This window comes from Paroedura picta, chromosome 10, assembly GCF_049243985.1.
Source record: "Paroedura picta isolate Pp20150507F chromosome 10, Ppicta_v3.0, whole genome shotgun sequence".
Classification (NCBI taxonomy): domain Eukaryota; kingdom Metazoa; phylum Chordata; class Lepidosauria; order Squamata; family Gekkonidae; genus Paroedura; species Paroedura picta.
Genome location: NC_135378.1, coordinates 52,720,130 through 52,736,536, shown reverse-complemented (window position 1 = coordinate 52,736,536; position 16,407 = coordinate 52,720,130). Strand labels below are relative to the sequence as shown.

The 16,407-nt window shown below is 40.6% G+C and overlaps 1 protein-coding gene across 1 annotated transcript in view; it reads right to left on the bottom strand.

The window, feature by feature from the left end:
- Positions 1-6,246: 6,246 nt before the first annotated feature.
- The window catches only part of TTC29 (tetratricopeptide repeat domain 29), a 358,212-nt gene continuing 348,051 nt past the window's right edge, over positions 6,247-16,407 (bottom strand). Inside the window, exons 12-14 of the mRNA XM_077300150.1 lie at positions 8,559-8,597; positions 6,866-6,932; positions 6,247-6,628 (exon numbers count right to left, since the gene is read on the bottom strand). Of these exons, the coding sequence (XP_077156265.1) occupies positions 6,895-6,932; positions 8,559-8,597 (77 nt within the window). The 3' untranslated portion in view covers positions 6,247-6,628; positions 6,866-6,894. The remainder of the gene's footprint in view (positions 6,629-6,865; positions 6,933-8,558; positions 8,598-16,407) is intronic.

Genomic DNA, 16,407 nt, shown 5'->3' with positions numbered 1-16,407 from the left:
TTCGTTCCTGATCTTTTCAGGGGAGTTTAGAGGGGTCTAAAGTCTAAAGTAAACTGGAAAGTTCTTTTTATTAAGAATGTAAAGTACAAGCACACAAAAGCACATAAAACACACACTTAAGAAGCCTAAAGAAACCAAGATGTTTAGAGGGGCGTGATTTGTGTGATGGCATCGCTTGCATGCTTGTCCGCGTAGTCGTTGCTCCATGCTGTTCTCCATTTTTAAAAAGCATTTCCCGTCCCTCAGAAGAAGAGAGGGGGAGGCGGGTGCAAGGGTGGGACATTGGAGGTGGAGGTAGCGCTTCTTCACTTGCATACATTTCTTTGGCTGCTGGCCTGCTGGTTGTCCGCTGGGGGTTAGTGCTTTTTAGATTGGTGAATCTAAATCCAAAAAGTGGTTTTTGGGATTCATCAACTTGTACTTTAAAATGGCAGATATAGCAAGCAGTTTGCTGGCCAGAAGCGGGCAACGTCGTCCAGAATGGCTGGAATATAGCGTCTTCACCAGGTAAGCATGACGCTAAATTTATGGCATGCAGAAAAGCCCTGATAGTTACTTCCCAGACCCATACTGCTGTTACTGGGCTTCAAATCCAGGGGCTCTAGAGCAACAAAGGAAGAGATACATCCCTTCAGTTGATGCCATTCCATGAGATGTCAGAAGCTGGCACAAAGAGAGGAATCTGCTCCCATCTCATGTCTTGAAAATCTTGGCCACAGCCTTATTAACAGTTATTAACAGGTAAATGAGCATATCATGTGTAGTCTGTAATCCAACAGAAGAAGAAAACCCTCAAGTGCAACAAAAGGAGCCCATTACATGAAAATCTCAGTCAAAGAGCACCCCTCCTTCCCTTTTACAGTAATCTTTTATGATCCTTGATCATTTGTAAGCCCTGTTTGATTAGGATTACTCATGGAACCCATATAGAAAAGGTCACTCTAAATTTGCCCCTAGTGAGATCACAGGAAATACTCTCATCTGATTGTCTAACCCAGGGGTAGTCAAACTGCGCCCCTCCAGATGTTCATGAACTACAATTCTCATGAGCCCCTGCCAGTGAATGCTGGCAGGGGTATCATGGGAATTGTAGTCCATGGACTTCTGCAGGGCCGCAAGTTTTTAGTATGGTGACCTCCAAGTCCAAATTTACTTAGTATGGTAATAAAATCAGAGTCCAGTAGCATCTTTAAGACCAACCAACATTTATTCAAGGTGTGAGCTTTCGAGTGCAAGCACTCTTCCTCAGACTAAGAACTCCCTACATGACAGTTGTGACTCATCCAAGACTGACCCAAAGTTTTTAGGCACCCTAAATGAACCATGACCTTTTTGTCCATTTAATCTAGCAGTCCATTTTGTGGAGTGATCAATCGGATATTATGGAGAAACCAACAGCTGCCTCCACTAAGAACTTCAAGTGGCATTCTGAAGTAGACCACCTTTGCTCACGGAAATTCTATCCCAGCCTTTATCCACCTTCTCCTACATTACTCCTAATCTTCTCTAACAGTCTAAGAAATGCACTCTAGTCACCATAAGGACACATTTTATATGATGAATGCATATGCAGTGAAGAAAAAGTACCAACTACTGTATGGATTTAAAAACTGCTTCCAGGGGCAGGGCTTGGTTTCCCAAATACAGGTCAAAATCTTGCCTCAAATTAAGCTCTGAAATTGGTTCTGCTAGAAGCCACCACACATGATGGTTTTCCTAAGGAGGTATTATTCAGCACAAGAAAATGTGTATACCTATCACCTGTTGTCAAATACCATGTTTTGCTTACTGAGATAGAATTAGTTACATTAATCACATATGACAGTATATGTTCTTTTCTCAACAGAGCAGACATATTAATGCACATAAATCACCTAAGAACAACTTCATGTTCAACCTCAGTAGGAAGAAAGGGGTTTAGGGTGGTACAAGCTATGAAAATACCACTTGTTTTCTTATATACAAAGTTATTTTACCACTAGGTAGGAAACTCCATGCTTGAGATGGTAGATGCTACTCAACAAGTATTTGCTGTTGGAAGTGCCAATCAGCTTCAAGTAGGAAGAAAGTTCAAATAAGTGGAGACATTTCTTCCCTGTAAACTTGTGGGTATTTTATGTTGACTAGCTGGAATGATTGCTGATGGATGCTTTACTGACAAAAAGTATGTTCATATTATAGCATTCTAAACTGCCCTAACAACCTTCAGGACAGCAGGTTGGCAAGTTATAACAAAGTGATCTACTAATTTCCTGAAAAGTATTAATCTCTGCCTGCGATCTATTTATAGTTATTATGGAAAGCTCTGCAGTTTACATATAAATGTTTATACTTTATACATAATCAAAAATGTGCCTATTTTCCACTTCATATGAGTGTATAGTTTATAATAATAACATTATTGAAAAATATGCATGAGCAAGTGTGCTTAGTATTTACATCCTTCTCAGAGCATTTAGTGTGCGCCAGCTCAGAGTTCTCAAAGAACTGCAATGTGCCAGGAGGAATTTTAGAAGTCATAAATCTTGATCCTATTCTGCTTAGATATAACCACCTCAGGCATTTCTTTAGCTGTCACCACCAAATGTATTATAAGATTTTGAATACATTGCTTTCTTACAATGGATCTCAGGAGAAGCGAAGTAGAAGACCTAGTTCATCAAAATTTGTGAATGGCATAAAAGCTTTGTAAGAGCTAAGAATTGTTCCACACATTACAAGTATGGAAGTGACGCTGCTCCTCTGTGGCTCCATCTATATCAATGTTAGAATGGTGAGATTACAAGGGAGGAGTTGGTAAGGATGGCTGATGAGGACTCTCCAAGCAAGAACAGGAAGTTCCTGGTACTGTTGTGCTGCTGCTATAAATTCACTAAATAGCCTTAGGCAAACAACTGAAGTGGCTGGAAATCAGGCTGAATAGATCCTTCTTTCCAAACCATTCGCCCTCTTGAATCTCCTGGTAGCTAAGCCAATCTGTTTGCATATTCGCTATTCCCTATATATGTTCCTCCCAGAGTGTCGATTCTTCACTGGATGCTAACCTGTGTGATGCTGTTGACTTGGAACCTTCTTGCTTATTTATATTCATTTTGGTTGGTATACTGACTGTTCTTATCAGGACAAGGTCACATTTTTTTTGATATTTGAAGTAAAGAAGAGCTAGGTTGTGGAGCTCCAACAGATCAGCATGATTTTTAATTCAAGGGGGGCTTACAAAAAAACGCTGATCTTAACTAAAAACTTGTTGAGTGTATCTCTAAACCATCTGTCCCCTTGGAATGTGTACACTGATACTATTACTTTGGAATAGTAGCCTGTTTGCCATGTGCACAGCCATCATACTCTTCATAGAAAATAGTTCAGAATTTTTTATGTTCAAGAGGCTACATGACAGAAAGCATCATGACAGAAAGTGAACTGCTAAGAACCACTAGGTTGACCAGTCCTAGGATACATACACTAATGCACAGAGTATGGGAAACAAGCAGGAAGAACTAGAAGTCCTAATAAAGGAAGGGGACTATGATCTAATAGGCATTACAGAAACCTGGGTGTAAACTGCATGGAGCTTTTATTCCAATCTCAGGTCGATTCAGTCCCTGCCGTTTACAAAGAATGTGATTTCCATTTTGATTTTGGGTGATTTAAATTTTCCTTCTGCAACAAGAAGGACTGATCCAGAGTGACCCTACCTTTATTGTGCGATATCTTAGAGGCTCTACTCCATGGTAGAGGACCCCTGATTGGCCAAAGGTGCTTGGCTTCCCCCCCCTTCTGAATTACCCTAACCACGTGCAGAACATTTTTCTGTTTCGATAGGGGGGGAAGAGGAAGACCCGAGTTCAAATCGATCTGGATTCGACAGGATTGACAATGGAATAAACAAAGTAAGTGCAGACTCTGCTCTGGTGGGATAACTCTCACAACTGGAATAACAGGAGTGAGGGGTACAACTTATTTAAAAGGGACAGACACATCAAGAAGGGGGAGGAGTAGCACTATATGTTGAATATATATATACTTGTGAGAAAATATATGTGTCTGAGCATGAGAGTTCAGCTGAGAATCTTTAGGTAAAAATGAGTAGGAGATAATACTGGTATTATGGTGGGGGTCTGCTATAGACTGCCAGGCCAGGGAGAGGATTTTGATGAGAGGCACCTAGACAAGATTACAAAGTTGTCAGAGACAGGACCTAGTTGTCATGGGAGATTTCAATTACCCAAATATTGGTTGGAAGACCAGCTCTGCTAAAAAAGAAAAGTCCAATAAATTCTTGACTTGCATTGTTGACAAACTTCATTTCCCAGAAAGTGGAATGGGCAACCAGTGGGTCTGCTATTTTAGATTTGATTCTTACCACTAGGGAAGAACTGGCTGATGGGTAAAAGTTGTGGATGCGCTTGGTATTAGTGACCATATGATTTTGGACTTTATGATCTTGGGGAAGAGAAAAGCTGTATGTAGTCATACATACATGCTGGACTTCAGGAGAGTAAATTTTAACAAACTTAAAGTTATGTTGGGTAGAATCCTGTGGTCAGAAAAACTTAAGGCGATGGAAATCCAAGAAGGTTGGGAGTTTCTCAAAAGTGAAATCCTGAAGGCACAGTCGCAGACAATTCCCTTGAGAAGGATAACTGGGAGGAACCTAAAGAAACCTGGCTGACTCCATAAACAGGTTCCAAAAGAACTGAATAATAAAGAAGATTCATTTAGGAAATGGAATGAAGACCTTATAATTAAACAAATAACCAATGCTTGTAGGGAGAATGTTAGAAAAGCTAAAGCTCATTATAAGCTTAGGCTAGCAAAGAAATGCTAAAAACAAGAAAGGGTTCTTTAGTTATATTCAAAGTAAGAAAAAGAATAGGGACATGATAGGACCATTGCAGGTACCAGAAAATTACATTGTAGCAGGTGATGAACAGAGGGCTGAATTGCTCAATTCCTACTGCTCCTCAGTCTTCTCTTGCAAGGGGAATTGCGCTCAACATGGCAAAATCATTTCATGTGATGAGGCATGGGAGTTGTGGCCTAGGATCAATGTAGGGTTAGTCCATAAACACCTAGTTTCTTTAAATGAAATCAGATATCCTGGGCCAGATTAATTGCATCCAAGAACTTGCAGATGTAATTTCTGAGCCTCTGTCCATTATTTTTAACAATTCTTGGAGAACAGGTGAAGTGCCAGAAGATTAGAGGCAGGCAAATGTTGTCCCCATCTTCAAGAAGGGGAAAAAGGGGATCTGGGTAACTACCCACCAGCTTGATGTCTATAGATGGCAAAATTTTAGAACAAATTATCAAACAGTTGGACCTTGAGCAGCTAGAGTGGACGGCTGTAATTATTAAGAGTCAGCATGGCTTTCTCAAGAACATGTCAGACTAACCTTATCTCTTTTTTGAGAACGTTACTACCTTGCTAGATCATGGGAATGCTGTGGACATTGTTTACCTTGATTTCATTAAGGCTTTTGATAAGGTTCCACATGATATTCTTATTGGCAAGTTCGTAAAATGTAGTATGGAGCCTATTACTGTTAGGTGGATTGAGAACTGGTTGACAGATCACACCCAAAGGGTGCTTATAAATGGTTTGTCATCTTTTTGGAGAGCAGTGACAAGTGGAGTGCTTCAGGTATCTGTCCTGGGGCCTGTGTTGTTCAGCATATTAATAAATGATTTGGATGAAGGAATAGAGGGGGTGCTTATTAAATTTTATTAAATTTTCAGATGATACTGAACTTGACAGGCTGGAAAACTGGGCTAAAATCAATAAAATGAATCTTAATAGTAAAAAATGTAAAGTTCTGCATTTGGGTAGGAAAAATCAAATGCATCACTATAGGATGGGTGAGACTAGTCTTGGCAGTAGTATGTGTGAAAAAGATCTGAGGGTCTTAGTAGACCATACACTTAACATTAGTTAGCAGTGTAGCTAAAAAGGCAGTAAATTGCCCAAAATAACTCAGGCAAGCTTCATGGCAGAATGGAATTTTTATACTTGGATTTAACATATTCAGAATGATGTATTTCTATGGTCTGATTCTCATGCTACAGTGATAATGGCTGCAACTACGTGGGATAGATGAAATCCTTGGGTAACTTTGGTTCTCATGGTAGCACAGTACCGGATCTAATGTTATCAGATGCATCATGCAGTTCCCCTCAGTCCATCACAAGATTGCAAATATTGGTGTTAATAAAGTACAGACTATTTATCTGATATTCATGAGAAAATCTTTAATTTCTTCTTAGCATCTTGTCAGACAAATATAATCAGACAAATATAATAAAGGACACAGTTATGTAGTTTATCTGCATACAGTAGACCTATAAGGTATTGAATTCCAGTATTTTATTAATGTTAATGATACTCAAATCTTGTATATGCTGTAAAATGTAAATATACCATATGGTTTCTTTTCAAAGTCTATTGTTTATGCTGATAATTTTATATGTGAAAAAATGCACACTACAAAATGTGCTTGAGTAGTCTGGACATGTGATTATGTTGTGCTCCTTATTAGCACTCCAAGATGAAATTCAGATTCTTAATGTGTTCCTTCTAACAGGCATCTTCCTTTAGTCACATATCAACTTCAGAAATTTGTGTAACTGTCTGGAACAGAAAACAAAGTGAAATGAAGTTATCTTGATAGCTGTGGAAAATCTATTGAATTTTAAATGCGATGAAATGCTAATGTTCCTTTACCGGTTTCATGAGGATCAGAAATCTATTTGGAAGGAGTAAAACACAAATTAGAAGTATGCTGAAGGCCAGGTTAAACTGCCTTTGTTGACATCAGTGTACAATGCAGAATGTACATCAACTTTAAAAAAAGGGGAAACAACGTACCACGCAGTTTCTTCAGAAGCAGATATCTTTCATGATATTTGTGTAACTGTTCCTTCTTCCTTGGCATCTGTAAAAGATACATACTTAAGTACTTGCTGTGCATAGATGACAATCATAAGCTGCAATCCTATTAGATTTGTGCACAGAGAGTAGAGCACAATATAACTCCACTGGACACTATCATAACCTTGTTTTGCTGCCCAACGTACTAGCACCCCTTGCACACTCAGAGAACCAAAGCCACTTGGGTGTTGCTACTTCTGGTGGAAACAGGAACAGCATCACCAGTTGGGCTGGGGAATGCTTAATGATTGAACATGATGCACAAGAGAGTTTACTCCGGCTGTGACAAAGCTGCACAAAGAAGGCAGCTGATTCTATTATCCACCACATTTTGCTACACTCCATTAGAAATTGGTTCAAATAAAAATGGATTTTAAGTCACTATACTGAAGTATGCAGCTACTATACAAGAATGTAAGTTCAGAAGCATTATAATCGCATCACTGTAGAACCGACATAGCAAGCAACAGATAAGCTGGATTGGCCTTAAATGCAATATGCTGAGCTCTGTTCTAGCTGCCTTCTCTACTTTTCCTGGCAGAAACATACTGAGTCAAGGGCAGCATGTTTAGGCCAGACCCAGCAAATCTTCATGGGAGTGAAGTATGATACTACTTCTTAGGGAGGGGAATAAACTGGAAAATTCTGGCTCATTTTGAGGTTTGGGGATGTCTCAAACTGAACCCCAAATCCCAAAATGAACACCCCCCCCCCAACTGAACTAGTAGTTTGGATATCATTTTTACTGACCGTGGCCAGGAGAAAGGGAGGGAGATTGCCTGGCAAAGGATAAATGGCTGGCAGTCATGTAACCTGTTGGTTTTATTCCCTCTGCTTTGGGGGAGGAGAGGGGGGCAAAAGGGAATGCTGAAATAGCTGGCAGCTATTTCAGCAGTTCCTTTCACTCCTCCCTGCTTGAGAGGCAAGGGAAACTGGGCGCTTAAAAGGATCCCAGTCTTGACAACCCAGCTGGGGAAGTGCACACATGCGCTACTATTGGGTTGTCACATCATTTAACCCCACCATGTCAATCCTAACCTGTGGAGGGAAATGGAAGAGTTTAAATAGATCACAGAGCTTGCAGGCTAACAGCACACAGGTGCACCCCTCCAGTGTTAACCTGCAGTCCCTGCAATCCTGCCATATAACTCCTCCATTGCAGGGTAACAGTGGAGGGGAATGGCCAGGCTCTGTTAGCTTGCAATCTCTGTAATCCATTTAGATTTCTCTGTTTCCCTCCCCTTGCTGGACGGGGGGGGGGGGGGGGGGAGAAAGGGAAGGCTTTAAAAAATCATAGGAGAACCAAAAGGGATGCGGGCGGGTGCTCCTGCATATTCTTAGGCTGACAAACTGAACCATTTAAGCCTTGCCTTTCTCTTCCTCCTGCTTCGGGGAAGTTTTAAAAAGTTAATAAAATAATAGTGATCAAAAAAATATTGATGCATCCACAAAGAAACTGGTGTGCATTTGAACAGCCTAAAATGGTCTTGATTCAGAAGCAACCTGGCATTATGCACAGCTTACTTTACTTCTTAATGATAATATACAAGAAGCTAGTAGAATCCATCACCCCAACCTTGTTATCCAACACTTGAAAAAGGCTGTAGAAATGAATAGTTCTGTTGCTTACCAGTACTCATTTCTGAAAGGACAACAGTATCTGACTCCCCTGTGGAACAAGCAGAATAAAGATGCTGTTACTTATCCAAGAATTGACAGCAAGCATTAAAACCTATTGCCAGAAGATTGAGCCTCATTCATGTAAATATTATGAAAGAATCCACTTGTTTCCAAGGAAGTTAATGAAAACAAGAGTACCCTATTGTACTAGGCTTGAATTGATTATGAAATTGTTAGCTGATTAATCAGCCATGTTTTAACTAGTAAAAACATTAAAATTAAATAAACTCGTATCCAACCAAAACCTCAGCACAGGTGCCATCTTAATATACTGAAGGAAATGTAACATAAACCTAAGTCATCTTTAATGTTTTATTTTCATTTGCTATGGCAATGACACATCTGAACAAAAGCATCTTCAAAAAATAACAAGGTGTTCCCTTAAAGCCAAAGTACTGTAATGTAATTTTGTTCTCCGCCATCATCAGAACAGATATATGGGATTCAACCAATTGCTTCTTTCTTCTTTGTGCTTGCACTGTCATTGTGAAGTGGAGGTGGGAGTAGAGAATGAAGGTGCACCACACTGTGGAGGTAAAATAAAGGTGGGGAAAGTGTCCTGGGACTAATCCGTGACTCAGCAATGAATTACAGTACATCCTCTGCGGTGATGCTGCATTTTGGTTGCAATCAAAGTACCCTGCTAGTCTCCCTCCCCTAGTAAGTGTAATTAGTCATTTCTTAGTTTTCTCTGAAATACTGGCATTTGTTCATTTTTCTTTAAGGGACCTTTCATCACAAAATCTCATACCCTTTTGCAGAGCACTCTGCTACAGGGATTCACTAATGCAGGGGTAGTCAAACTGCGGCCCTCCAGATGTCCATGGACTACAATTCCCAGAAGCCCCTGCCAGCATTTGCACTAATGGAAATCCTTTTAGTTATGTAGATTAGTGGGTGATGGGGGAGAGGAATGATGACACCACTCTATGAACAATCACCTTAAACTTTTCGCCTATGTAATAGATCCAATCAATCTGGTGGCAATGTTTTTTTCCTCTCAAAACAGAACACTGTTTTTTAAAAACAAGCCCTGACTTGTTCTCACCATCTCAACGCACGCATGCTTCCAAGCTGCTAACCAGAAGGTTTTAAAACAGGTCCCCCCCCCCACCATGTATTAAAACGAGCGACAAGATTGCCCATTGGAAACCATGGGAGATGCTGGAAGACTCATTGGAAATAATGGGAGGCAAGAAGGCCAATTGACTTGCATGGGCTCCACTGAAATACATTACAGTAGGAAAATAATTGCAAAGAAAACATAGAATGGATTTTCCATTACAATAAGACAGGCCTGGAATGACTGGTCCCAGAGTGGAATGACAGCCCCTGGGAGTACGACGGGGGATCTAGGACTGGAAGGACACTCTGGGACCTCCCATTATTTGCGATACATCGATCAATTGTTAGTGCACATGTGCAAAGAGAAATAAAGGGATGGGGATGGCATTCCTGCAGCTCCAGGAAGACCGCTGATCCAAGGTTAATGGGATGAACCAAAGCCTATCCATGGAATTTGCTTTTGGAGGCAACTAGTGTGGACAGCCAGGTGCAAAATCAATATATCTCCCCAAAGACCAATATGAGGGAGATCCAGAGAATATGGACAACCGTGGAAATGGCCAAATTTTAAACAGCCATGCATGTTGGTCTAACAAACTTTTGAAATCAAATGGCATGCAACGTTTTTTGTTAAAACCTTCCAAAATGGCACAGAACAGTGTGTGAACTTCTAAGTTCTCCAGAACTCTTCATCAGGTTGGATTTTACAAAATTAGGGTGGGGGATCATTGAGACTATGACCTTGAAGCTTTTTATCTGCTCCTCTATAAAAAGTCCTGAAGATTTAGGGTATTGTGCTGAGACAGCATCAGACACTCTTAGCTTTTGAGAAGAACAACAGTCTCCATTGTGCATAAAGCCCCACAGTGGTTAATGAGCACTCATCCTTCAGAACAGTAACTCAGACTGTCTATTAATTGTATATCAGGCAGGAAAGAGGTGCTACAGGTGAATGGTAAAGTAGAGAAACTATACTGAAGAGCAGAAAGAAGAGCTTAAATATTTTAAAAGCTTTTCTCAAATGTATTCCAATCTATGGGGGAAAATGGTGGGTGAAATCCTACAAATAATGGGTAATCAGAGACCAGGCAGGGGCAAAACTGGACAAAATAGTCCAGAAAATTCAATGAAGGCTCTCCTGCCAGAACCGGCTGTTCCCTCAAATCTCACTGGGAGGTTGGGGCTGCTTGGGAAAGCGGTGACCCTGATGTCTCCTATTGGTGGACTGGAAAAATACCTTTGAGGATACTGTTGGTCTTGGGGGTGCTGGGCTTAGCACTGGGATGGGAGACTGCCAAGGAAGTCTAAGGTCACTATTACCTAGAGGCAGACAACATCAAGCCACCTTGGAACATCTCTCACTAGGAAAACACAGCCGCAGCGGGAATCAGATTGCTGACCCCTACTGCCCCCAAATCCCTCACTGTCTCCCTGAATTCTTCCACTGCCCCTGGGGGGGGGCATACTGGCCATATTGGGAATCCCTACTCTAGTGTGGCTCAACTGATGTCAAGGGACTGGGGGACTTCAGCACTTGGGCCCAGTTGTGGGTCTGGGTCTGAGTCTGCCTGTACTTTCTGGGCCTCTGAACTTGGTCCTGGAGAGACTCTAGGAGACTTGGGTTCTGATCCTGTAGGTGCAGCCACAGGTTCCAGGTTGGGTCCTCCACATACTCCCACCTCCGACTCTGTATCCAAAGAGTCCTCAGCTATACCTGGCTGGGCCATAACACCATGGCTCTGGTTAATTGATGCTCTCTGTCCTTACATTTTTGTTCCCCTGTAATGATTGGTAAGGATGCTGACACAGTCACAGCCTGTTAGGCCCCGTTGCAGGAGCATTTGAAGAAGAGTTGTTTTTTATACCCCACTTTTCTTTACCAGAAGAAGTCTCAAAGTGGCTTACAATCACCTTCCCTTCCTCCCCCCACAACAGGCACCCTGTCAGGTAGGTAGGGCTCACAGAGCCCTGATGTTACTGCTCTGTGAGAACAGCATTATCAGGGCTGTAATGAGCCCAAGGTTGCCCAGCTGGCTGCATGTGGAGCAGCAGAGAATCAAACCCAGGTTAGAAGCTGCTGCTCTTAAACCACTATGCCAAGCTGGCTCTCCCTGGCCCACAGCTTGTGCCTTTTATCCACTGTTTCTATTATTGTGCCAATAACCTTTGGCATGCTGGCCCTCAGGTTTGTGTTGCTTGAATGAGAGAGTGGTGCACAAAGGTTTAAGTAACATATCTGAATTCAATCTGAGATGAAGGATGACTAACCAAACACATACTTTCCTTTTAAAACTTTTGTCTCCACCTTCTCCTGTCCTTCGAATTATCTGCCATGTCTAATTTTAGACTGCAAAAACCTTAAGGCAGGGGCCTGTCTCTTATTGTAAGTCTGTAAAATTCCATGCACACTGATGCCACCATATGGATAATTAATGTTAATCTAGTGATGGAGATTAATTAACAGTTCAACATCATGATAAACTGGGGCTTTAATCAATGACTACATTAATATATTTTCTGACCTTTGTCCATTAATTTGTGTTTAAATCAATTTCTGCAACACTCTAGTCAAATATAAAATTTCCAAACTGTATATATTACTCTAAATGTTTACAAGGCAACAAATAAACATTTCTCGTGTCAAAGAAGCTTTCAATGGAAATGGAAATAAAACTAATAACTAAGGTACTTTTATCATGCTTGCCATGCTTTACATATCTGAGTATAATACAGATTGCTATGGTTGCTTAGGTCTGCAAGATTTTCATTTTACACAATTCCATTTGTTGTCAGTGTATGAGTTATCACTTCAATATGTCTGTGTGAACCATATACATGCTATTTCCATAGTAACATATACATTTTATAAAAGTTGACCAGGATTCAACAGGATATGCTATGACTTCAATTTGGCACAATTTAGATGACAAGATCCATTTCACTATTCTCTTCTGAAGTAGATTTGCATTTTTGAATCGTCATGTTTTTGTGTGTCGGCAGCTTTAGCATAACAACATTAAAATTCAACAAGAGCAAATTGAGCCCCCCCTCCCCAAATTTCTCCTGACAGAAGCTCTAGGAAAATGAACAGAAGGAGTACAATTTGCATTCATTTCAATGGATCTTCTGCATGAGAACTTCCTGGGAGTCATGTTCATTATCTGCATGTTTTTCTACTTTTATATTTCATCTAACTAGCATTAACAGAATGTCTTAAAATCTTAACAAACATTGTTGTCTTTATCTGTTTATCTGGAATGAGTGCCTTGACTCTGAGGCAAGTTTATTTGGTAGTTTTATGAAGATGAAGATTAATGAATGTGTTGAATTTGACTACGCAAAACATTTTATCCAGCATATTCTAGTCAGAAAAGAGTAAGCAGTACCTGGATATAGAGACTGTGTCAAAGTTTACACAACAGGACTCTTGGTAGCTAACATAACATTTCTCCAACAAATCAAAGGTATTGTTCTCAGTTCACATGAATATACAGGAGCCATTACTTTAAATTTAAACCTCTCAATGAGTGGCAAATCTACCATGGAAATATGACGGCCATATTGTATCAGTGGAGTCTGCAGAGATTTTCTACATAAAGCTCTGCTGTCTTGAGATATATGTTGCACTTGAAAGCTGAAGGGATTACTTTTGAATAGTCATCACAAAGGTTGATTATATTCGTATTTCATTTAGCTAAACCCTGCAGGCTATTATTCCATTAGCTCTCCTTCAATCCCGCATTGCCAAAAAGTTGATCATGTAATGTAAAAGGCTGGGTAATATGTTAAGCTATGAGAAGCTGCTTCAGAAAAAGCATCGGAATGCTGTATTTAAAACTAATGGGTTGGATCCAGACTAAATTGGCAATTTCCACCAATTCCTCCTACCTGCTGCAGATCCCCACATGTCATTCCTCAAGGCCCCCTATCACCTAGGAGCAGCATTTTGCAGAGATTAGTGGGCTTCAGTGGGAGGGGAGGTAGGAAATTTCTGTTCCATAACTGGAAAATTTAATCTAGATCCAATTCAATATTTGTAAACTGATTAAAGCTGCCATTTAATATATTTACGTCCAAATACCTGGCCATCTTGCTAGCAAGTTAAATAGCAGTTTAGCTTAGGAAAACGGCATGGGGGAAAGGCTTAAGCTCTCTCCTGATCAAATTGCTATGGCACTTTTAGTGAAAATTAAGACTTAAGAAAACTAAGAAATGTCCTCTTTCTCATGTCTGTACCCTTAAACTATAACAGGTAGATTCATATTGTTTAAACAGGTTAAAAGTATAGAAGCAGATGATGACCAGCAAAGGTCTACAGAACTCCTATACCTCTGTTCTGTACCTCTTTAAAAAAAATGAAATCCTTACCTTTTGTAAACATCATATTTTTGGTGTTTTGCATGATGTGAACATCCAGAGTTACAGCAGCAAACCGACAGCTACATCCTCCAATTAAAAGCACTTGCAGAGGAATCACATAAACTGGATTCCTCCTGCCACGTAGTGTGAGCAGGATGAGAGCTGCCAGCAAGCCACAAGCAAAAGACACCAAAGTAGCATCCCCAGCTCCAGCACCCGCCCTTGAGCCCCGCCTCCCTCTCTTTTCACCCAGAACGGGGCATCTGTTGTTTTTTTTAATTGCCGAGAGTAACGAATAGGCACACAATCGCCCAGAGCACAAAATAAACTATTTCCCACCAGTTTGCCCATAAAGCATTCCTCTTCCCCCCAAAAAACAAAACAAACTGCCCCCCTCCATTTTTTGTTAAGCTTCAAGGCTCCGGATTGCAAGAGGGATTGCAATGAAAGGAGCCCTATGTATCCATGAATAAATGCGTATGCATTTAAACGAGTAAGTCTCATTAAAAAAAAAAGTGAGCATCGCGGTCCCTTTAAAAGGGCGAGAAAGGTGATTGGCTGCCTGTCTTCACTGACAGGTGGAAGAGAGGAGCATGTCTAGCGCATACCCTTCTTCCGCCATTTCAAGCAGCCATGCGAAATGCCAGGAAGCACGAGACGACAGCTGAGGAGCCAGCAGGGGAGGAATTCCGGGAGGCGTGTTTTTTTTTTTAGCGTTATGCTATTGCACTGCCGTAAGGCTTTTTTCCTGTGCGGAATGGCCCCGCGTGGTACTTTGGGTTGCTCTCCTGACGTCATTGGGCATGTTCCGTCAGGCAGGATCAAGTCTCCTTTCCTCACCCAAGGTTTTCGGCAGAGGGAGCTCTCCCTGGTGCTCTCCTCCTTTTTACTGCCTGAGGTGGTCTTTTTCTTGACAAAAACAGAGGCAGTAGATGGCCCCTTCTTGCCCAGCTTTATAGTTTCCATAGCTTCTTTTTGACTGAGACTGACAAGAATCTCAATGTATATAAGTTTGGCATGGAGTAGAGATCTAGCTACCTACAGGAGCTGTAGAGCTACCCAAACTGGAAGATTAGCTTTCAACATCTCCAATAGTGGTCCTTGCAAAGTCTGCATTGCCCTACCAGAATAGTGACTTAACCAGTTTGGATGATTTCCATCACTGAAGGGGAAGGCAAGCGCAACAGCATCAGCATCAGCTTGACTAACTTTCTATTCAAATTCTCTCAGTATAATTGACCTAAAGTACAGTACAAAATACATGACTTTCAGATGAATAAAGGCAGGGGGTCTTCTGATTTTATTATATAAAGTTGTTCACTATAGATTGTAAGAATGTTTTATTTGGTTCGCTTTTGGGGCTATGTATTATACAGAGCAATGAACATCTTTATGAGTACATGTGGGAGTCCTAAATGTAAAGCACTTGGAATGTTTAAATATGGCTTGATTGTTGGGAGCCAGTTTATGAATTGGCTGCAGGATTTATTTTATATGTTTTGAAATGGAAAACTGAATCTTTGCCATCGTTGCAGTTATAATCTTTCAGCTAAGATAGAACACAAAAAAGAAATCTGTTTTTCTCCTGCCATTAATTTGCATTTATTTAAAATAGCTATATCCCTCCCACCTTTATAAAATCCAGGTCCTAGGGCAATTAGGGTTGTAGGCCAGGTATTGTTCTGGTTCTGATGAGTACAATTACCTCAAAGACCTTCAGATAAGCAACAGCAACAGATGAATTAAAATGTTATATAGTAAATATGTGCATGTTCCTGTAATTGGAAAAAATCTCCACAAAATTATTTAAATAGATTAGGTGAAGACATTCCTCAATTGCTCAATTATGTCCCTATAAGCACATATATGAAATGTACTGAGATAGTCTTTTGGTTTGTTTTTTAATTCTCACATTAACTGTGGGTTGGAGTGGGGAGGCAACCAAATTGTCTTTTTTTCTGGCAAGGTTTTTCTGGATAACTGATTATTAGAAATCTCTTCTAAAATTAAGCCCTACATTCTGCATACCACAGGAGGCTTTTAATATTAAAAGAGTAATATTGTGAGGTGCCATTTTGGTTCTAGATAATTTTGTTTTGGCGATTTCAATGAAAATTTTGTTCCGTGGTTCACACATAGTTTGCCATCTATAATCACACACTAATTGGAAACATGTCTTTCATGATCTGGCCATAGAAACTGAAGCTAGCAAAGCAGAGAAAACTCCTGCTGTGAGCACCCCCTGATTCCTCCCAAGGATTAATGTGAATACTAATAGGCCTATTCCATCTTGCAAGTGTCAGTAATCAGGCCTTCCTGCTACATGGCCCTTATTCTCAAGCCCAGAGTGAGGAATGTGATAATTAGTTCATCTT